Genomic DNA, 25,237 nt, shown 5'->3' with positions numbered 1-25,237 from the left:
TTTCTTTTAAAATATTTCAAATAAATGTTCATGTGTTCATCAAAGAATCCTTTTTTGTTTATTTTTTATCACGGTTTCAACATTTCAACATTTATAATAAGAATAGTTTCTTGAGCAGCAAATCAGCATATTAGACTGATTTCTGAAGGACCATGTGACACTGAAGACTGGAGTAATGATGTTGAAATTCCAGCTTTGATATCATTGGAACATATTGCATTTTAAATATATATTAAAATAGAAAATGGTTAGATTGAAATAATATTTCACAATATTACTGTATTTTTGATCAAACAAATGCAAATACTAGGTCCAAGTGGCGTAATAACTCTCCAAACATTCATAAAACTATTATTTTAAGATGTGAGCATTTCTTTATTGGTGCCTTTGCAGACTTCCTTTCCTCATCAGATACTCCAACGCATTCTCACACCTTCTCTCTGACTCTTTCTGCTCGCAAAACGTTACCATTCCACACACATCCTTCTCTCAAGCTTCCCTCCATTTCAGGCTTCTACTCTCATTAGGTTCAGATATTAAAGCTCTCCTCTCAATTAGCAAATAAAGTCTTTCTAAATGAAAAAGAGGAAAATGGAGGAGAGAGAGGTGATGAAATGCATTCATAAACACCAGGGTACACAGAAAAGACCTTGAGCGCACTTGACATTATGAAGATGGGCTTTTTGTATAATTTCAGAAGGACAGTAAATTGCATATTATGAGACTTGGACATTAGCTGTTTAATGGATGTCTGCATCTTAGTATACACTATTTTATAGTATATGGATGTCTGCCTCATGAAATAACTTAGTGTGTGTGTGAAGAAATAGGAATCCTCTTATATGTAATAAAATCCAGTGGACTATCCTTAATATGAACATTAAACACAGCTCTCGTCATTGAGACTGACAAAGATTAAATTAAGTTTTTATAAGAATTTGTATTATTCAAACTAGGACATACTATTTAATCAGTTGTGAAATGCAAAACAATGCTGCATAAAATTGAACGAATGGATAAATTACCCATGCAATAAATTATTTTTTTAAGGTTTTAATTTCAAGGCAAATTTCAAAGATCAAGTTTATGTTCCAAGACGCTTTTTCCCCAAAGCAATCCAGCGGATCTGTAAACAAATTGTGTTCTGTTTGATTGCGCAGTTGCTGTGCTGTTCATATCGTTAATTATCAAAAACCAACAGACAAAGCCAATTGCGTCATGGCCAAAAATGTAGATATTAATTATTTATTCTAATTTCACGGTTGTTCTCAATCTCTGTTCTATTGAAAAGGGCAACTTGCGATTAGCTTCCTGATGAATTGTTATTGATGTAGAAAATTAAGACCAAGCGATATCACTTGACTGTTTTATGCATTGTCAACAAGTTTGTTGAAATGTGCTGAAGTTTAAAGTTCTCCTGAGAGAACAAAAACACATTCCCATTCAAATGTTTCCTTTGCATTCCAATTCCAAAGTGTACTAATTTTGTTCAGTGCAGTCACTTTAGGCAATGTCAGCTCCAGTCAGTGTAGCTTTAAAGCAAATGTCCTCTACTCTTTGTACCTGGCAGAGTGTTCATCCCAAACTACATCTCTCGGGTGAAGGTTCAGCTCGTGGATTGCAATACAAAGAACAGGAGCGGGGAGAGCTGTCCGGTTCTGCTGAAGATCCGCTCGAGGGCCCCGCCGGTGCATAACTCCAGTGCAATGGACTGCAGAGAGAACGTTCCCTGTGAGCTAGAGGTCCCGCTGCCATCCTGGGAGCAGTGGTACTATATTTTGGTGGAGCGTTACCTCAGTAGCTCAGATGTCTACTTTCGTATTGGTGTTCAGGTTAAAGGTAAGAACTTGTTTTTAAAGAGGCCATTACATGCCCTTTTACAAAGTTTTGATTTTGTTTTTGGGGTCTAGATAGTCTCCCAAAAACCTTTTCCCATACCTCTCTTCCCAGTCTGTCAAAAGTGCAGTGTGCTCTGATTGTCGGCTGGATCAGGATCACCTTGTGATTGGTCAACCGAAATGTCACACCCCTTACAATAACCGCACCATCTACAATGCTAGTACGATTTTATATGCGACTAAATCTTCACTCTGGGTCACTAAATAATGTCTATAATTAGCCATTAGCTAATAAATTCCTAGATTTTACTCACCAGTGTGTGTGACGTATAAGTTTAGCATTGAGATGTAGTCTTACATACCACGCAGAATCAACAGATATTCTTTCTTGTATTTTCCTGTTAAAATAACAGAATTCATTTGGAATTATTCAGCTTTAAACAAGCTGAAAGTATGGCGGTATCTCTGGTAGTGGGCGGAACTAATGCGCAAACTACAATCTCATAGGCTGGCGCCCATCTATTACCTTCCCTGATTTGATTTTAGCAAATCAGTTCGAGCGAATGCTGGCAACGTGATTAATATTCATGAACCCTGCAGCTCATCAATCCTTAGTGGGTTGTATATTGTTATAATTGCTATTATCTACACTATTAATATGGTATATAATTGATGCATTGATACTTACTAGTACTGTAAATATATATATATATGTTTTTTGCGGCCACTATGTGTATAATTTATTATTATTGTTACTAATTTACCATATTACTACCAGCATATATTAAACTGGTGGAATTTAGTGGCAGAAAATCCTTATTGTAATGAACCAAACATACAGTAGAATCAATATTCTGGACATGTCATTAACCATGGGCTTTCCACCCGTAACATGAAATCACACTATATGAATTGGTCCACCTGGTACCATCATTTTAGGAAGGTGGCTTTTGGTTTCAACAATCCCTGCAGATTTTGGTGGAAATATTTGAGTCCAGCACAAATGAGATGGCACCAGCTTGATGGTTTGATCCAGGCTTCATTAATTCTTTATTAGGATTTGACTGTACAAATGTTACAGGCATATGGCTCTGAGTTATTGTTTGGTTTCAGCATTGCAATGATTTGCATTTGAGCATATCTGGAATGTATTCAGACTTCACTGCTAGAAGGGTTTTTACAAAGGCAGGTGTTCTCAAGGCCCAGGTGGAGTTGGAAAATTAAAGTGTGTTTGAGAGACAGGCTTTGTTATGAATCTCTGTGACAAATTAGAACCTCAGTGGGCTCAGATGAGGACCCTGTCATGGATTGGAACCTCCGCCTTTTTTCTTCCTGATGTTACAATGAAGTGTAGATGAATTCCATACTTTTACATGTCTTGAGTTATTGTGATAAATATGGCAATTGGGCTGCTCGCGAAGTGTGAAATAGATGGGGGACTCAATTCAGTCACATGGACCGTATCATTGCAGCATCTGGAAGTGGCATGCTCACCTTAAAACACTCGCTTTGAGTCAAATGTACTCTTTCTGCTTAATTCTGTACATTATATTTCAAATTACACAGCTATAGATTATGGTACGTTGATGAGCCAAAACATTATAACCAGTCACAGCCTCAAAGGTGAAGCGAATGTCGTCGATCATCTCCTAACTAGGCTACATATTAAGGTCTGGGTAGATTATAAAGTAAACAAACAATCAGCTCTCGTAATCAGGAGAAATGGGCAGGAATAAAGTTCTGACTTTGGCAAGGGCCAAATTGTTATGGAAAGGCGATGGAGCAAGGCTTGTGGTTTGCTTCCGGTCAGCAGTGGTGAGAATTTACCAACATTAGTCCAAGGAAGGACAAACCACAAACCGACAACAGGGTGTTAGGTGTCCAAGGCACATCAATGCATGGTACAGGTGGTCATAATGTTTTATTCATTTATTTTTTTCATTCATTTAGCTGACGCTTTTATCCAAATAAGCGACTTACAATATCTACATATGTCAGAGGTCGCACGCCTTTGGACCAACTCAGGGACACATTGGTGTCTCACAGTGGATTCGAACCCGGGTCTCTCACGCAGGGGCGCAACTACCCAGTTTCAGAGGGGTATGCAGCAACAATTTTAGCGCCTTTTAAAAAAAAAAAGGAAAGGGAAAAAGAAATGTAATGTAAGTGTGCCGTGTAATAAGTGAGTAGGAACAAATGAGAGCTAACAGATAAAACACGTGCAAATTTGTTGTTTATTAATACAATTAAACTATCCACCTTGATGAACCCCCCTAAAAAAACTATAAGTTCCATTGGAACAGCAATACCAGTGTTTCTCCCAGCCCCAGGATTTTAGGTAAAACTGTGGTAGGTCGACCTCTGTTTCTCTAGGGGGGTTCGGGGGCATGCTCCCCCGTAAGAAAATTTTGTGTTCTGTAATGTTAAATTCATCAGTCTGGTGCACTTTGAGAGTTCAAAATTAAAAGCTCCAACCCATATTCAGGGTGCAAATTAAACAAAGAAAAATTTGAACCTCTTTTAGTTAGTGTTTTTATACATTACACTACTACATAATAATAGTTATAATAATAATCCCATGATAGTAATAGCCATAAAGGCTATTGTAAAACAAATGCACTGAAAAATAAAGGAAACTTTCATAATTAGTTTTGCACTAATTTCTATACTTGAAAGATATAAGCGCATAATGACATGTTTCATGGGCCAGTGTGTCAGAAAAAAAACTAAAGCTGACTTTTTTTGACCAATTACACCAGCACAGCGCTGCCAATTAAGCAAAAAACAAAACAAAAACAAACAAATGGGCCGCCGATGTATGAGTTTTGTGGGCCGTTAAGACAAATAAAAAAAAAAAGGATGAGATGTATCGGCTGAAAAAGCACGTCGGCCCAGCGGGAATCTCCCGGTAGTCCCGATGGCCACCGAGATATAGATAGCCTACATGCCTGGATGTCACATTTTAAATTCTACCTGTTGGCTTTCAGCAATGCATGCAGTTATTTAGCTGCTGTCGCATCAATTGACATGCCATCTCCTTTTCTCTCTTTCTTTTTCTGTTTTTAGCCCCACAGCATTTTGTTTTATCCATCTTTTTCGACGACTACTCACTACTCGTACCTGCTCGCTCAGCGCTCACGGCGCCCCCGCCCGCTCACGATATTACCCGCCCCCCTTCTCCATGAGGGCGCCTACTCTAGTCTGGCTGTTAGTCCTCTAAAATTTTATATATCATTTAAGGAATGCAGAAATGATTTAGAAACACACAACAGCAACTACATATAGAAATTCAATATAGCCTATATATATATATTTTTTTTTTTACCATTGCTTTGGCGCCCCCCATTGTGCTGCGCCACATATAGCGCATACCCACTTTTTGCGCCACTGCTCTCACGCCAAAGGCATGTGTATTATCCTTTTAGAGCACTTAAATATTGTTTACTAAAACTTAAAGTGACCTCTAGTTTACAAGGTCAGAATTTAATTCCCCCCTCACAGCTGTGACACTTTTAGCAAAAATCCCCCCTCTGCTTCTTTCAAATCTACTACTGTATGTTCTCTCATTTTGTCTGAGGTTTCCTCTGTTCCCCCATTTTTCCTCCACATCCTGTGGTGCAGCAGAATCCCTGCCTTTGTTACAGCCTTGATGCCAAGGGATGTTGGCGCTGATGGCTCGGTAAGAGGGGATGAAGAGGAGGGCCATTGATGTTCAATGAGGCTGAACAGTCTCAGACCAGCTTAGATAAAGCACTCACAGGGGGAAACAATTGGCCATGATGAGACGGTGTACCTGCGGAGAGCATTATCTGTGTGCGTGTGGAGCTGAAAAAGGAGAAACCTGTCTAGCAAGGAGTTATTGCAGTGACGTTCAGTCACATTCAAGGCTGAGAGTCAATTTTGTCACCAAAGACTATTTGCTGCATTTATAAAGGAGGAACAAAATCTTTTTTTGCTTAATGAATTTGGGCTGTCAAAAGAATACAGCATTACAATAGATTAAAAAATATCATGATTTCAGCCTTTTGGCTGAATATTTGCAAGTAATCTCACATTCTCACATTCCTTTTTTAATACATTCAGTCCTCTTTTCATGAAATAAATCAACTTAATATGTACCTAGATTTTTACTACTAGCCTACAGGAGTCCATGGGAGGGTTTCGCAATAACGGTGTTTTTGCTTCTAGGTGATATTTCATATTGGTTGTTGATGATTAAATTCTTCCGTGCAAAGACTACAGTTGAATATACACTTGTTAAAATTAAAATGATAGTCGGGACATGTAAAGTAAGAAACTTTTTGATATTTTGTCCCTGGCTTTGTTTTTGAAACATCAAATGGACACATCAATGTTATTGCACTAATTTCAGATTAATGAAATTATGAAATGAAATATATGTCCCGCTATATCTTTGTTCACCCATTATTAGTACCACTTATTATTTAATTGTGGCTAATCTAGTGACCCGACCACACTGCGATCAAGGTAATTTTAGACGTAATCTAACACTGTCATTCGTTTCCCCTCTGTGCTATTTTTCACTATTTATGATTGTCCATACCCTGTATCGAATGACCTTGTAGTATCACCTGTGTCTGAAGATTTGGTCAGCGCTTCTGTCAGCCTTAATTGAATTATTCTGAACCCAGCTCCCCTTACCTTGATCAATTTCACTGAACAGCAGATACTGGCAGGCTGCCATCTCTCTCCCATCTTCCAAGCCGGCCTGACTCCTCATGTCCTTCCTTTGCTGTCTCTACACCATTCAGTTCTCTTGATGGTCTCAATGGAGAGAACAGACCATTTGTAAATTTAACAAGAACCAAGTTGCTTTGTGGATAAAATCCATTTCCTCTCAGCCACTTTCGCAATAAAATTGTTGGGTGAAACAAATGTCAAACTCAATGATTAAAATTCACATTTTATATGTAGCTCTGATGAGCTAAAGTGCTATGTCATAGCCTAAAAGATCTTGCAATTACCAGTAGATGTTGCTTTCAATGTTTCAAACATTATTATAGTAATGTGACAATTAATTTGTTTCCGTAGGCACTGAATATTATTTTTCTCCAAAGTTTTTATTTTTATTTTTTTATTGAATGACAACTTTGCAAAAACAATTACTGTATGATGGAATATACATATTTCCCCCCCTTTTTAACAGAACATACCCCATCCATATCAATTGCAAACAGACCTGCATTAAGAATTCCTATAAGAGATGATTTCAATCACAGTTGAAATTAAAATACATAAAGGTGAAAAGGTTAAGAAAATGGAAGAAACTAAATACATTAAAAATAAAATATTAAATATTAAAAAACATATATAATAATAATAACAATTTCAATCAAGAGACCACGCACATTACATTTACATACATTTAGTCATTTAGCAGACGCTTTTATCCAAAGCAACTTACAACTGAGGACTAAAACAAGCGAGTCATCGTAAAGAGGCAAAAAACAACAAAATGCTCAAAATACAAAGTTCAGACAGTACTCAGAGTAGCATAATCCAGAAAAGCGAGGATTTAAAGGAAAATTATTTTTTTTAATTTTTTTTTTTTATGTTAAGTGCTCACGGAAGAGATGGCAATTAATTAATAAAATGGAATAAAATAAAAGAAGGGAAGGGGGTGGTCCTGAATATTATTATTATCATGACTGGTCAGGTCTTCTCTTTAGGTCGCATGAAATACAGTGAATATTTAATCTGAGTGAATCATCTTGTTGTGGCCTGTAGCTATTATTATGTAAATTAGATTTAGTTAAATCCATGTGCTCACTTTTATTTTACATCAAGTTCTGAGGCTTAGAACAGCCTTTCAAAATGTTTAAGACTAGTGATAAGTTGTGAATTGAATTACATTAAAAAAAAACAAAAATAAAAATAATAAAAAAAACATAGATTGGTTCTCATTTGAATCTGATAAGTAAGACTCATTACTTGCTAGTTTGGTCTTTTTTTTTTCTTTTCTTTTTTTTCATGCAACTGACCCCTGGACTTAAATTCAATAAAATCAACCTGCTTAAATCTAATCTGTATAATAAAAATTCAGAAATTTACAAAAATGTCAATCCTTTAAAAGTTTGACACCTCTAATTCATTCGAACCTTCTAACTCCACTTAAACACCAACACTATGCACAGAATTGTGCTTTGTAGTACCTTAAGTTAAAAGTACATTTTACTACTAAAAGGTAGGCTAATATGCACAAGTAATAGATTGTCCAAAGTTGTTCCCCAGTACAATTTTAGTTTGCAGTAAACCTGATTTTGTGCAGTTTTGCAGCTCATGCCACTGCAGTTTGAGCCTGATTTTTTTTTTCCACAGAGCCGAAAAGAAACATATCCCAATTGTGGGATTTCAAAATCAGTTTCAAAACAATGAGGACCATATTTTCACCTGCGACAGCACTTCATCACACAGCTGTAATTGAAGCATCAACAGAAAGGGTTAGAAGCTTACGCCACAGGTGTTGGAGATGAACTGGAAGAGCCACCATGCAAATGTGAGATTTGAAATTTTGCTAATTTTTTTTCTGCTGCTCATTGGACATTTAATCTTGAAAGAGACAACGAGGTAAAAAAAAAAAAAAAAAAAACACAATAAAAAGGAGGCTTAATTGAGTCTGATGAGTTCTTATCACCGTTAATAATGAGTTAAAGTTGTCTTGTCCAGAGCTCCAAGAACTGAAATGAGCTAATTCAACACTGAATAAAATAACTACATTCTTTACAGAGCAGTAATGGCATCAGCACAAATGTGATTGGAAACCGTAACACAAAATGGAGAACAAATAAGGTAGTTAAACATAATTGTGTTTTCGAAAAGCCCCATTGTTATTGCTATTGATTGTTTAGCTGGTCTCATGAATATCTGTTTTTTTTTTTTTTAAGTTTAACTTTGGTTATGGTTTAGCACCCTTTAAGATATAAAATGGTTTGTATAAAAAAAAACAAAAAAAACCTTGGTCTATAGACCTTAGAGCTTAAGTGTGCTATGATAATGTAGTTACATTTTCTAAATGATGAATAAAAAGTGCATGCGTATGACCAATATTGAAAAGCTTTCTCATTTTGAGAATATTGAAGCTGTGACCTTCTAACACAGCATCTTAAATGCAAACTATAGTGTAATTTGCCCGCCAGTAGCCATGACTACTCAATGTCCAACCTTCATGGGGCCATAAACCAATTTCACACAGTGAATTGCATTTTTATTGACTTTTATATTTTCTGCAACTGGCATGAGAAGCAAAATGTTCCAAATTCAGGGATTAAAGGGTTAAGTTGGATCTGTCGTTAATGTCGGAATAAATGTGTTTGAAGGCCAAAGCAGGACACCAAAGTCTGTGAGCAATCAGCATCTGTACCAAATGTTAGGCGTTAACTAACTTAACAGTTTTTAGGATACCTCTAATAGAGACAGTGGGTGAGAATAAGCATAGGTATCTTATACTGCAAGATCCGACACCTGTGGATAGAGACAAAGATCTGCGTATCCGTCTTGTTGACACACTGATGGGAGGTAATGGCAGGAGACCATGAGGGGAGACTGTTTAAAGTGCACTGCTGCTATTAAAATGTGATATTTTATGGACACTTTCCCTCAAACCTCTGCTGTGATCAACAGCGGTGAGGATAAATAGACTGAATAAAACATTGAGAGAATTTTTTTGTGTGTCAGAGAATAGCATTAATAAATTAGTATAGGAAAAAAAAACTACAACATTTGTAATGTTTATTGCATTTCAGAAACCAATCAACCTTAACCCTTGCACTGAATATTATATACACTTGTTTTTTTTTTTTTTTTATAAATAATTCTCTCAATTAGGTTTAATGTCTTATCTGAAGGACGGTGCTCTTTGACAGTACACTCTCAGAAAAAAAGGTACAAAAGCTGTCACTGGGACTGTACCTTTTCAAAAGGTAAACTTTTGTCCATTTTAGGTGCTAATATGTACATTTTAGGTGCCAATATGTACATTTAGGTGCCAATATGTACATTTTAGGTGCTAATATGTACATTTCAGGTGCTAATATGGACATGTAGGTGTTAATATGACATTTATTTGCTAATATGTACATTTTAGGTGCTAATATGTACCATTAAGGTACTAATATGCACCCTTTAGGTACAAAAGCGTTCCTTTTGAAAAGGTAAGAAATTAAGAAATTAAGTTTATGTCAGAAATGTTTCATTAAGTGTTTGTTTTCTTCACTAATGTTAGCCTGACAAGGCTACTTGTAGCTTTGCTGCCTTTTATGTGTGATATGCTTATTTTTGCTCTTATTTCTGTGTTCTGTAAAGCACTTTGGTCTGTCTAAGCGGCTGTTTAAATGTACTATATAAATAAATGAACTTAAACTTGAACTAATGTTGCTGAGTTGAGTCCTGTAGAACCACTGTAGGAAATTTGGAGAATCATAATCCTAGCTGCGGTATAATAAAGTTTGAACAGAAAAATCAGTGCCATTGTTTGTTATTAGGTAATTTAGTTAGACATTAGTAAATTATTGCACATTCAAAGCAATGAATGTAAACTAATTTTGTTTGACTGTGGAAAAAAAAACACACACACACACACACAAAAATTGTGTAATTAATTATGTTAATTTTTCCACTCCATTAATTGTGTAGTCTTTAATTTATTATCATTGTTCTACTAAACACTGTGACTGGGGTTTGTATTCTTCATTTTACAGTGACTCTACCATTGTACGGTGATGCGTATAAAAGCACTCAACGGCATCAACGCCTTTTTGATTGAATGTTTTATTGTTTATTTTCTCATGGACACACTAACCATAAAAGCCTGCAATCATCCTTTTTTTCAAGCCATTCATGTGGATTTCTTAAAATAATTCTAATAATTAGATGAAATTCCATTGGATAATTAAAATGTGTAATTCTCTTTATTATTATTTAAATTATGGCAGTTGTTAATACCTAAGAGATTTTTTGTTGCACATCACTGGACCGTCTTTCACGCTTCATTTAAGAGAAGGAACACCAATTTGTTAAGTGCATAGATAAAGTTTTACATACAACATACATTTACATGTGCATGATGAAAATGTATACTAGTAGGGGGCGACAAAAAAAAAAAAAAAGACCAAAATAAGAGATAAACTACTTTAGTTTGATGTGCCATGTGGTTAATAAGCTAAACGAATCCATGGCACAGTATGTGTCAGTGTGAAACTATTGGGACAAATAAAAGACAATGAAACTTAAACTAAACATTATTGACTGCAGATTATAGACAAGTTTGATACAGTCATTCTCTTTAAGAAATCAAAAGGCACGTAGTCAGCAGGCTGTGATATGTTGATGGCTTCAGATAACTGGTGTAATTACTCAGTCAATTAGTGAAGTGAAGCAGGACTTTGGTGCAGAAGTAACACAAGGCATTAGTTTCAGTAAACTAATTACCTGCTGTATGCTCAACACGGCGGGAAAAACAAGCTATAACGAATCCATCACTGGATATTACAGAACTTACTGCGGCAGGTGGGGGGAGGCCAGAATAAACGCTGAGCTTTTCCTATAAAATCAATTGTATTGATGGAAATGTTTCAAGTTTATGATGACTTTTCCTGCTTATTTTAGATGCTGTTTGCTCTTAGTTATTACTCTCATTCTCTCTTTTATCTTATTAAAAGCATAACCGTAAACAGGCCACCTGATGAGGGCTAAAAAGCAACATAAACCCATCTAAAATAATAAGTAATGTGCCTCTTGAACAAAATTAGATTGCAAAGTTGTTATAATGCCATTACTATGTCTTGTAATATGACATCATGCCACAAAAGTGGCATTGGTACAATTTGTACTCATCAGTTTTATGTTTTGTTTATATTTTCTTTTTAAATATTCAGAAATGCATTATGTGCTTTGACATCCAAAGTTTACTTGTTTGTTAGCTTTGGTGTGCTTTATTTTTTCATTCTGTGAACATGCTATAGGGCCCTATTTTAACGATCTAAAACGCACGTGTCAAGCGCAAAGCGTAAGTAACCTCGTTTCTCCCTAGAAGAGGGAATGGGAATTGCATACCCTGCCGTGCTCGCGGCATGAGCTTATTCACTTCAGTCAATGAAAACCAGGGCTCAGCCTGTTTTATAAATGCTAGCCACACCCATTCTGGCGGGCTGTGAAGCGTAGAGGGCGCAAGATCACGTAGGGCTCACCGATAGGCTGCTGCAGTTGCTGCGGGACAGCCAATGAGCATGCTTATCCAGCCTATGGTCTCTGCTGTCCACCGCACTGAGTTGACAAAACAAAATTAAGGATAATTTTTTTTGCCTTGAGATCTTGAAAAAAGACTTAACACGTAGCGTAAGCAACTTACACAATACTTGTCCCCTCTTCTAGAGAGAACCGAGGTTACATTAGGTAAAATAGTATGTTTTCTTTTTGAATATATATATATATTTTAAATGTAATTTATTCCTGTGATGGCAAAGCTGAATTTTCAGCATCATTACGCCAGTCTTCAGTGTCACATGATCCATCATAAATCATTCTAATGCAGATTTGGTGTTAAGAATTTTGGTGTTTTTTTATTATTATTATCAATATTGAAAACTGTTGTGCTGTTATTTTTGTGGAAACCATGATATGTTTCTTTCAGGATTTTTTGACGAAAAGAAAGTTCTCCTGTTTTAAAGAACAGAATTTATTTGATTTTATTTTTTGTCAAGATTATAAATGTATTTACATTGGCATTTGATAAATCAAACATATATATATATATATATATATATATATATATATATACAGTATATATATATATATATGTGTGTGTGTGTGTGTGTGTGTGCGTGTGTGTGTGTGTGTGTGTGACATTTTTATGGTCTTCAATTAGTGATTCATTGTTTGAAATGTTAGTATATCGAAGTGTTTAAAAACACCATGAGCTGCTTTGTGGGAAATGTACCTTCCACAAAGAAGGTCTGATGTTTTCCCTCCTGTCTCCTTTTCTTCTGAATTCAGAAATGAAGTATGTTGTAGATTTTTTTTTTACCTCAGTGTGACTGTAACAGAAATTCACAGAATCTCATGGCCACGATATATCCATCAAGTGCCACTTTGTTCAAATTTGCACAGAACATCTTGTTGCAATATGCTTTCTAGTTTCCACAGAAGAACACTTAAATGAATTTCATTGTGACTCAGTGGTGTCCCAACAACAAGAAAATAGGAATTCATGCCTCAACAACTTATATTCAAAGGAAATAAGGCGATTTTAGTTCATGCCATGCTAATTTAAAAGTAGTGCTTGTATGTTTGTTCACTTTAAATGGCATTTTATGTTCTGCAGAATACTGAACACATCTTTAAACAACTTGGTCATTTATAGAACCAACATGCATGCATGAAAAAATAAAAAAAATCATGACCATATAACTTTTGGCCCACACCCATTTTTCTTTGTTCCTCAGTACAGGATCATTTAACTGAAGTCCAGAATAAAGCGGCTGCAATTAATAAAGAATTTGCTTATCACAGCTTGTGTGCTGCTGTAAGACTTTAAACTATTCCAAAAATAAAACTCTTAATTAATGTGCCTTTCTTTTTTCTTTTCTTTTCTTTTCTTTTCTTTTCTTTTCTTTTCTTTTCTTTTCAAAAGATTCTATTAATTTCACCATTCTGTTTTGAAGTAATGGCAATGAGTCTGACTTGACCGACAGAACAGCAAACCCATACAAATCAGTTAGAACAAGGGCCACTTGCTCCTTAATTTAATATTCATTGGCCAGGGTGCTGAAAAATAAAATTACACATGCCACGAACACTAAAAATAAGGCCATTCCAATATGAGAAGCGCATGCAAAGTTCTTGATAAAAGAAAGCACATGTGTTTTAGACTGATAAGCCTCTGTTTGACACTGGCCCTCCTGCCATTTATTGTTATGGTTGTGCAAGAGTGAGAATTAAAAACAGAAAAGAAAGAAATTATAATGGGTAAAAGGGAGGGGGGGGGGGGGGGTGATAAGTCTAACTTAAAATAATAGCGTCTCAGCTGGGGAAACATTTTTCCCTGTGCTTGTTGACCCGTCATTATCAGGATTGTGGAATCAAAGGACCAATTAAAAAGGATTTAGAGTGTGCTTCATTTTCCACTTATGTTTGTGAACAGAAAAAAAAAAAAAAAACACAACTATGTGCACATCGTACTCAAGCAGGCAGGGAGACCAGCTGATGCATGTTGCATTGAGACTGTCTAGCAAACAAAAAAAGTTGAGTTTTGTTGTAAATATTCCATGAGTAATCTTGTGTCAAATAGCAGATGAAGGCAATTCATCTTCCCGAAATATTCTTGGTTTACTTTTATCTTTTTGCCTCTTTGTGTCGGAACACCTCATGCATTAAACTTTAATGCCACTCTGTGCAGACAGGCATCCTGCATTAGCCTGCAAAGATATTTAATAATAACCCCATCCATCTTACAAGATAGAAGATGACCTTGTTTAACATCGTTCTGAGATAACGGTCAGATGTTGGGAAGAGCTTTTCATCCCCCTCAGACAATAAAGCCTGGACAGAGATGATTGAATTTTTCGGTGTGGCACAGGAATCCCTGTAAGTACTGTTGTCAGGAAGATGTCTACAGCGAGAGGTATTGTGCCGGCTATGGACAGAGGACCTGTCTGTGCCCCTGTGTCTTGGTGGATCACATAATGCAATTTCTCTGTGGATTCACACTGTTTCTCTCCTAGAAAGCTTGAAAGTGTGTTTTCTCATCCTTTACATTGCTCTGCCTGACTGTAATGTTTCAATACAATTTAAATGTCTTACATGGCTCTCTGGAATGCTTGATTCTATATAATAAATAAATATCATATAGAATATAAATATATAATCTAAAACTTATAATGAAATTCAGATATTTCATGAAATAATTTTGGTAAATAGCCTCTGCTTAGATTGTATTTTCTTTAAATTACACTTCACATTTTTCGCATTTGAAAATTTACATTATATCAGTTTAACCTGGGAATCACACACACACACACACACACACACACATATATATATATATTAAAATCAGGATTTATTGTGTAAAATAACAAAAACTTGGTGGCAGAGAAATTGATGTTTATGTTAATATCGCTGCCAGTACCTGAAGTAGTTTGTCATTTTCAAAGTGTGTTGCTGACAGTGACAGATGCAGACAAGTTCTTACAGGATAAAGCACCTGCTCTCTCTTTATTACACATTTTTTCTTCTTCGGTTTAATGATCAAATATGTCTTTCAAATGTCTAAAGGTAGTACTCTTGCATTTAATGGGTGATCTTTCTCTTTTATTAAGGTCTGAGTGTACAGTACCCAAGCTGTGTGATACACCGAGACACCACTTTAATCTTATGTTGAGCTTTTTAATGCTATTAAAATACTTTATTTACAGACAATATACAAAGACTTTAAGTAAGCCATATGTTTATTTCCTTAAAAAGTTTAAACACTGGTTCGGTAGTCTTGCGTTTGCCAGATGATAACAGAATATCTGGACTCTATAGCAACTTTCATTGGCCAAGGACTGTCCAGAGGCCGTCTAACTGACATATAAAACGACCAATTAGAGTTTGTTTTGTTCCGCATCGTGTTTAGGGGCTTAAATGGTAACATCAATGTCCTCACATTAACAGACGTATTTTAAATCCAGCGTCTAGATGATCCTGATAAGCACTCATTGTCACACTTCCATGAGGGCGATTGGCATCACGGCACCTTTGTTTTCAAGCAAACGCGACACAAACATCTCCCAGAAATCCTGTAGGATTCACCCAATTAGATGGCGACTTAGAAACTTGTGAAGTGCTTCCAATTTGGCGCGCCATGTGCATTTGACGTTCAGCCAGTCATTAGACGTTCAGCCACTGGCTGAGGCTGAGACTATATCACTATCAAAACAAGAACCTTTTTTAAGCATTCCAACTATCCTGAAACAACAATTTTGGATCAACCAATAGTGCTGCAGGGCTAGATGGTACTGTATGTTTGTCTGACCAATGGGAGATGGATTGAATATTGTTTGAAATGTGAAATCTTGGGCAACGCTTCCTTTCACAGTCCAGTTACCCATGTAAATACTATGTACTTATTTTAGTAACCACAATTACTGGATAATAACTAGTACTAACCCTGAACCTACCCCTGTTCCATGTACTTACTTTATATTAGCCAGTACTTTCTAGGTAAGTACACTTTAAGTACTGTACTGTAAAATGAAGCATTACTAAATCTTGTTTGAAAACAGCTATTTCAGTGCAACACGTTTGATTTCAATGAGTTTTTGAATCAAGTTGACCACACAAGTATGTTTTTATCAAAACTCTCTCTCATGACACAAAAAGCAAAGGTCTTGCAAAAAGCAAACGCTTGTGCTTGGATCTCACTGGTTGCATTTTAACCACTTTTTGCTTTTAGTGAGTGTGAATGGCACGAACATTCGAGATCTCAGTGGACGTGACTTGTGTCCCACAGAGGACAAGGGCATCTGTAAGCTCAAGACCTCGCTGTTACGTACAGAAGAGTTTGTGAGGGGCAGAACACTTCCAAACTGCTATAACATGAAAACTAAAGCTTTTAGCTCAGGTTGAATGTTGTTATGAATTTGGTAGACAGTTGCTCCGTTCCTCTCGGTTGTTTTCTTCAAGATAGACCAAGTGGCGAGGTGCTGTGCTTCCTCGTCTTTTGATCTTGATTGTCATGTTCTGTTTGTTACTGACCTCCTTTCATCAGTGGCTCATGTTTTAATTCGGAAATAAAAGGAGAACTTTTATTTTATTATTTGTTATACATGTACAATGGCTTGAGGTTTTAGACATGCACTTCAGTAATACACTTGGTAGCTCAGATATCTTTAAATTGTGAAGTATCCTTTGAAGTGCAAGTGTCTGATGTTGTACAATAGATGCTATCAGTGGAATAAGGGAAGGATTGTTGTCCTTTCTTAGCAGACGACTGCAGGTACACTGGGCTTCCTCAAAAAGATTCACAAAGCAACCCTGGGGCAAGGGCTTTTCATATCATTCACTTTACTTTTAAAAGTCATGTTGAAAGTCAGCTTCTTATGCGTCATACATGCCAAAGGCAATTTTTACACTTTACATAGCAGTGATAGTAAAAACAAATAATCACTGATAATAATAGACATTATATATATATATATATATATATATATATCAGCAACAGTACTCCAGTCTTCCATGTCACACTCCTTTAAAAATCATTCTGATATGATGATTAGGTGTTCAGGAAACATTTGTTATACCAATGTTTAAAACAATATTTCTTGTTCATTCTTCTTAAAAAATGTAATAATTTTTTTTTTCAAGATTCTTGATAAATAGAACAAAATACAAAATAACAGCATTAGTTTATTTGGAAAATAACTTTTGGAACAAAGTCTTAACCTGTCCTTCAGTCCATGCAGCGGTGCACTGAAGCGTTTTTTTTTGTTGTTGTTTTTTTTGTTGTTGTTTTTTTTAGTTCAAAGTTGCTATCAGATTTAATGTTATACCTTGACAAACTATACATCACTAAAAGATATAAGACTCAAGCTTCAGTATTTGACCACTATTGAATTCTGAGAAACTTATAGTGACCGTTATGTCTTAATTAGTTTCAGGAGTCACTTATCACTTAGCCTATCTAAATGTTCAATTTTGTGCATCCTTGCTTGATAAAATCACTAATTTCTTGTGTATATGCAGTATTTTGTATGTAAACAGTCAGGTTCAGAGATGTTTTTTTCTGTTTCTTGGGTGTTGAGCCTGAGGAATTATTTGAATAATGAATGTTTGGCAGATTATCATTATTGCTCATGGTGTGTAAAATGTTTAACTCTTTAAAAGTGCCCATTAACAAGTTTCCCATCTTTCTTTCCCAGAGATGTGTGTCTGATGTGCCTGACAAATCAAACAAAAACTGTTCTTTGTATCTGCCTGTCTTTTTTTATTGATCTTGCCTCTTCAAGATTGTGCCTTTTTTCTCATCATCAAAGTAATATGTTCTCAATTTTTGATGATTTTTAGTGTATGTGTGCAACATTGGATGTGTGCTCTTCTGAGACACATTCAGCCTGAGAAATCATGTCTTGTAATGATAAATTGTGGTAATTAGTAATTAGAATGTGATAGATCATGATGATGAAATAAGAAATAAAGAAAAGAACATCTGCTATCTCTGAAAACGGCCATTTCATCATTTTGTTCCGCATTTTTCTTCTACCAATGAAGGTGAAAGTTGTTCATGAATGAACTTTTTTAAAACCTTGGGACATACGTCAGCTGCAGTGTATTTTATTCACTTGCGTCATTACGCAATATGTTGATACATTCAGCTCAGTCTTTTTGTCTCATACTTTGGGCTATTTACTGTAATGAATCCTCAATTCGTTTAGAAAATATATTTACATTTGAATACGTTTCAAGAGTCCTCATGTTTTGAAGTACAGTTTGTCCTTACTGTATGAATGTTAAGGAGTGAATAGCACTCAGTAAAAGTATTCTTTGTAGGAGAGAAAGGCATTTGTGCAAGCCTCCTCTCTCTTAAACCTCTCTCCTCTCACAGAACAGTTGCTATAGCAATAGAGCAGGAGTTATTTCCTCTCTCCTCCCTGTTTAGCTTGACCTCCACCAGAGGCCACCTCAGAAGAGGACCTAGGCCGCATCTGATTCTGAAGGGAGACCTTACATAATTTCCACTGTAGTACAGTCTTGTGTATCTTAGCCTTATGACTGGGGGTGTGACTCGCACTGGCAGGAGTCTGTGGGAGGAATCTACTCGAGGAACGTGCACCAACCACCCACATCTCATCTGTCCTCTCCTCTCATTCATCTCCTCACGCCACTGTGGGAGTTAAATGAAAGTCTCAGCTTGTGCTCAACTGTAAGATCTGACCTTTTCCATTACTTCAGAATCAGCATAGTTTTAAAGCTTATATTATGCTGTGCTCGTGATTTTAACATACACAGAGGGTGCAGCATTCAGAGACAAATAGAAAGGTTGATGGATGGATTTATAAACAGACAGATAGATATATGGATGGATGGATGGCTGCATGTATGGATAGATGGATAGTCAAGATGAATGGATGGACAGAAATACAAATGAATAAATGGATAGACAGACAGATAGATAGACAGACAGATGGACATATAGACAGATGAATAGATGGACAGACAGATGGGCAAATTAGAGACGGACAGACATATTGTTGGATGGATAGACAGATAAACGATGGATGGATTGTTTTGCACATCATTAATGGGTAGTACAGAAAGAAAGAAAGAAAGAAAGAAAGAAAGAAAGAAAGAAAGAAAGAAAGAAAGAAAGAAAGAAAGAAAGAAAGAAAGAAAGAAAGAAAGAAAGAAAGAGCTCAGTACCCCAGCAACCTGTTTCCTCAGTGACATATATTGCCTTGTTAATCTCTCAGTGACATTATTCTCTCTTTTCACGTTGCTTTTGAATCAATAATGAGCCCAGCACACTTCCATTAGAAAGCATTGCATGCACACCAGGCTTTATTGGTACCCCATGTCATAAGAGAGACAAAGGGGAAGAAAAAGAGAAACAATAACATCCATGGCAGAAATGACCATTCCCTCCATCAGAAATGCACAGAAAATGGGGTCATTTTGGTAACCCAGCATGAGAGACAAGTTGCACTCTGTACAGCATGATTTTTTCTTTGTTTTTTTTTTTTTTACTTGATTTGTTTTTGCTTTTTTCATCGTTCATCATTTTTTTCTTCACCTTTTTACCTTTTGTGTGCTTTTACAATGGACTTTTATTGCATCACCACATCAAGGATGAAGTTAAAAATTAGAAAATTGATCTACACTTACTTAAAGGATTATTGGGAACACGTGTTGAATTTCTCATTAATGCAATTATATAATCAACCAATCACATGACAGTTGCTTTAATTGCATTTAGGTCAAAACAATCTCCTGAACTCCAAACTGAATGTCAGAATGGGAAAGAAAGGTGAAAGGTGATTTAAGCCATTTTGAGTGTGGCATGGTTGTTGGTGCCAGACGAGCCAGTCTGAGTATTTCACAATCTGCTCACTTACTGGGATTTCCAAAGGGAAAAACATCCAGTATGTGGCAGTCCTGTTGATGCTAGAGGTCAGAGGAGAATGGTCCGACTGATTCAAGCTGATAGAAGAGCAATTTTGACTGAAATAACCACTCGTTACAACCGAGGTATGCAGCAAAGCATTTGTGAAGCCACAACACGCACAACCTTGAGGCGGATGGGCTACAACAGCAAAAGACCCCACCGGGTGCCAATCATCTCCTCTACAAATAGGAAAAAGAGGCTACAATTAGTTCAATTAGCTCGCCAAAATTGGACAGTTGAAAAGTGGAAAAATGATGCCTGGTCTGATGAGTCTCGATTTATGTTGAGACATTCAGACGGTAGAGTCAGAATTTGAACATGACAGTGAGTTCACTGTACAAAAATGGCCCACACAGTCACCAGATCTCAACCCAATAGAGGATATTTGGGATGTGGTGGAATGGGAGTCTGTCTATCTGTCTATCATCTGACTGTCTGTCTGTCTATCTGTCTATCTATCTAAATCACCACATGAAACAAACACATTTATTAGCAGAGGTGAGTGTAATGAATTCAAAGTTACATAACAGTGCAAGCTTATTCTCTCAGCCTCCGCATCTGGCACATCTCCCCTAATTTTAGCAACATTTGATCATACATATTAGAAGTACCATTAAAATGGTACTTAGCTAAAGTGAGGCTGCATTAGCCATGAGCAGTTAAGAAGAGAAACTTTGATCCGAGTTGGTCTCAGACCCTAGAAAGCAGATTTGCATGCGTTTACATCACCAGAGGCTTGGTTCACGATACGGTCAGAAGCCAATCTTGTTTTTTACTTGTGAGCTTGCGAGTTTGTTTCCAGAAGCCCTGCAAGTGTATTATGTGGCCTTGATGATGCAAAGATAATGCCTCAAGGAAATGCAATCTAGATGTCACTTCTTTGTTTTGCGTTCGGTTGCGATTTTGATATTGAGTGAAAAATGAACAGAAGCTCCCTGACAAACACAAGCGAATAACACAGTGAAGTTTGTGTGCAGCAGTGTGATGGCAGTATGTTGTGCTAAAAGGTCTGGCTTCAGTGTCAATGGTTCATGGGTCCCCAGGAGTGAATTTCATGAAAAATATAGTAAATATACTATACTGGTTTTGCAGTTTCTGAGGAATATTTTCCACTGCTTGACAACATCATTTCAGTCTGTCAGTATCAACATCCTTTCAACTGTTGTGAGACCCTTGAGAGAGAGATGTGTTACTGCAGATGAGTTCAGCTCAATCTCAAGTTGAATATCCAGTGGGAGGTGTGGAACTTTTTTCCCATAGTGTTTAAAGGTACCTGTGAAAAGCAGCACCGAATGTAACATCTCTTGACAAACACATCACATGGGTTTTGGATCTTTTAGGTGTTCACAGAGCTGTGGATAAAAGCAGCCTGCTCATAACAGCCCATATGTTTAGGCTGTACGTTTTTGCTAGCATGACTGTGGCTGGCACGGACTGCATTTGACTCTAAAGCACAACTTTTTCTTAAAAAAATTTCTGAGCACGTTTTCAAATGGCTTTTTTTTTTTTTTTTGCTTAATTTCAACTGATTTTTTTTTTTTTTCCACTAACTATGACTTGTTCACATTTGATTAGTTTGCCGATATGCACTTTTGACAAAATGTTGATTTAGAATGCCAGATAATTTCAGTGATTAGAATAATCTTACCCAGTTATGTGGACTTGCATATTTTTTGATGGTATATTTAATTTTATCTACACTACCATTCAAAAGTTAGGGGTTACTAATTTTTATTTTATTATTTTATTTAGCAAGGATGAACACGGATGAACCACTCCTGTTGTGCGTCTGGCAAATCTGCCATTATAATAGCAATCCGTCATGGAACAAGCGTACCTGCTCTTAAAGGGAATGTGAGATGACGCTCTGATTGGTTTATTGCATGTTACACCCAAACCACACCTATGAGTAATGTAGCTACTTCAGATCAACCCATTTTAGATTTGTGCCAGGCGCAGGTGTCATTTATCCCGCCAGTATAATAGCAACAACGCCTGAGATCCGACCACAAAGTTACTTGCGTTTTGATACATAAAAAATAGGGCCCTATGAATCACACAATGTAAAATTCATCAGGTTGCCTTAAGGAGCCATCAGCCTGTGCAACCTGGAGTTTCATGTCTGAACTTGGTACATTAATAACATTTTAACAAAATGAAGCTCAAATGGAGTTACAAGGTTTTTGACCAGAGAATTTTAGAGAATATATGTATGTCACATATATGTATAAACACTATACCGTATGCTTGTCTGTTGTTTATAGTAGTTTTTAATGTATACAATTTTCAACACTTCACAAGCTATAATCCTGGTTATGGGCGTTCCGTTGCCAACAATCTCTGCCTACGGTTTACCAATAACAACTAACTGGGTCATTTGACCAATCGCCGCAGATTCGCGTCACTCAAAGGAGGTGTTTGGGAAAATGAATCGTCGAACGAATCATTTGGGAGTCGTTGAGCAAATTGGGTAAAAATAAATGCATATCATAAGACAAATAAAGTGTTTTTTATCCGTGCATGCACGTTAAACTGTTTTTGGGAACTCCCAAAACAAAAATAGGAACATTTCAAATGATAGGGGCTCTTTAAAACAACATCAGAGAACACTGGAATCTGTTATTTTCAGTATACAAAAAAGACAGAAGTATATAAAGTAGGCTATATAAAGAATTATATATTTTCATGTAAAACTCTTGCCTGGAAAGTCACTCTGGCATTGTTTTGTGCTGATTGGGTGTTTGGTTGCTAGGTAACCATTCCTTGACAAAGAAATCTCTGACACTTTCCCTTTATATTGTTCCCCATGTCCATATATATATATAGGCAAAAGTAAGTTGGAGAACGAGCCAGGGATTCTAAATGCAGCTCTAACATGTCATTTTCATAGTTTGAGCTGTACATATACAGCGAACCTTTAGCTACAGGACCTGTGGCCAAACAGGTGCTGAAGAGAGTGCACAATAGCACATCCTCATTCTGAACCAGACAGCATGTTCAAGTACGAGCCCTCAAATATGTCCTCGGCTCACTAATTGTGATCTTTTGTCCATCATTGCTTTTGTCAGCAAGAATTATAATGACATTTCATGGCAAAATAGATGTAATTACAGAGGAGCCAAAAGAGCTGATTTGATCAGATGGTGAGGGCTTATAAACACTGCAGGATCTGCGTACTAATCAAGTCTCGAGCATGCCAGGATTTGTTGAGATGTTTCTCCCAATTTCACCCTCTAAGGACAATAAATTAAACACACAATACCATTCAAAAGTTTGGGGTTGTATTTTTTAATTTTTGTAAGTTTTTGAAAGAAGTTCATCATTCTTATCAAGGCTGCATTTATTTAATCAATTGTTAAATATTACTATATATATATATATATATATATATATATATATATATATATATATATATATATATATTTGAATATATGTTCAAATGTAATGTATTCCTGTGATGGCAAAGCTGATGGCAAAGCTGAAAAAAACAGTCATGCTGCTCAATATTTTTGTGGAAACTAATTTTGTTGCAGGGATCTTTAAATAGAAATTTCTAAAACATTTGAAATATATTTCTATTATTTTGTGACATTGTAAATGTCTTTACAGTCACTTTTGATCAATTCAAATAATTAATTTATATTTTAAAATCTTATTGACCACAAACTTTTGAATCGTGAACTGTAAAAAAAAAAAAAAAAAGTTGCCTTAAAATAAGTACAATCAACTTGGATGTTTTAGTCATTTCAACTTAAATTACATTAAACCGACATAAATTGAATCTTGCATCAAAAATTGCTTAACTTATTTTGATGAGTAAAAGCAATATAAAAAAACATATGTTGTCATGCAACTTATTGGTCATATATTTTGTACAGTATTGCATGTTTAATTATGTGGTGATATACTGTAATATACCGTGTATATATATATACAGTGTTGGGAGTAACGCATTACAAAAGTAATACATTACAGTAACATATTACTTTTTGCTGTAACGCAGTAGTGTAAGGCATTACTAATAAATTTTCAGTAATATTTTACTCGTTACATGTTCAGTGAGGCTTGTATTACAGTTGTATTACAGTGTATTGTCTGCTTTTACTTCTTAAAGGCAACAGACTGTGTGAAAGTTTTAAAGCGGTCTTTTAGTGCCAGTTAGCGGTCGCGTCTGTAACATTGTTTTTTCCTCATAAATGCAAACACGAAAACTAAAATAAAATGAATATTTTAAGTTCTATGGAGACTGGAGAGCCAACCCTTCCTCATCCGATTTGCGCAGTGTAATTAACAGAATTACAAAAAATATATTTTGCCTCCTATTTTTTTTTTGTCACGCATGAATGTGTGTCTTTTCCCTAATATTAAAAATAAAACATAGACTGATATTTGTCTAATGTCTGGAGTCCTTTAAGGAAGTAGCCTATATACGTTTCAATACATGCATTTTCTGAGAATTTTTATTTCAAGTTTTGACTGCAAATGTCATGTCCATAATGCTGGACTTCCCCAATTTTAAATAATTTATCCTCAACTAGTTTTGTGGTGTAGGTCTACGTATTTTATAATGTTAACTTCAAATAATACTAATAGCCTAATTTAAAGATAAGGCAGCATTGGATCTGGACGGTAAGGAGAATAACGCTGGAGTTGGAAGAGGTCTGTCGCGATTCTGTAGGTTCGTGGATCTGAGTCGTGTGGCGAATCGCGATTTCGGTTTCATATTGCTTATCATTACAGCCCCAAAGTTAAGTTCTACTTAGTTATTTTGGTGAAAGTAACTCAAAAGTAATACATGAGTAATGTAACACATTACAATTCTGGGACAGTAATATTGTAAGGTAATGAATTACTTTTAAATAACAGTAACAAGTAATACCTAATGTATTACAGTTTGGAAGTAACTTGCACAACACTGTATATATACAGTATATATATATATATATATATATATATATATATATATATAATGCAGATTTAGTAATCAATAGTTAGATCATGATCAGTTTATTACAATGAATATTTTTGATGAAATGAACATCCTCCTCTCCTGTGATGTGATGCTACATAACATATTTGGGTCATCAGAATTTAGGTAGAGCTCTTCAATGCCTGACATTTAATTACCCTGCCCACTTGCAGTAATAATAGTTTACTTCAGAGCATGGTGAGCTTTCTCATCAGAACTGTTTTTGGATTGTGGATGTGTGGAAAAACCTTCATCTAAAGTCGTAACTTGGAACTT

At 36.0% G+C, this 25,237-nt stretch overlaps 1 protein-coding gene across 1 annotated transcript in view; it reads left to right on the top strand.

Moving 5' to 3' along the window:
• The window catches only part of tmem8b (transmembrane protein 8B), a 131,369-nt gene that overhangs the window by 69,400 nt on the left and 36,732 nt on the right, over positions 1–25,237 (top strand). The window contains exon 5 of the mRNA XM_039649925.2: positions 1,571–1,839. Within this exon, the coding sequence (XP_039505859.1) occupies positions 1,571–1,839 (269 nt within the window). The remainder of the gene's footprint in view (positions 1–1,570; positions 1,840–25,237) is intronic.

The sequence above is a fragment of the Pimephales promelas genome, chromosome 4 (genome assembly GCF_988280905.1).
Source record: "Pimephales promelas chromosome 4, fPimPro1.hap1.1, whole genome shotgun sequence".
NCBI classification, from domain to species: Eukaryota; Metazoa; Chordata; class Actinopteri; order Cypriniformes; family Leuciscidae; genus Pimephales; species Pimephales promelas.
The sequence above is the reverse complement of the archived record's forward strand: the minus strand, read 5'-3'. Positions and strand labels throughout refer to the sequence as shown.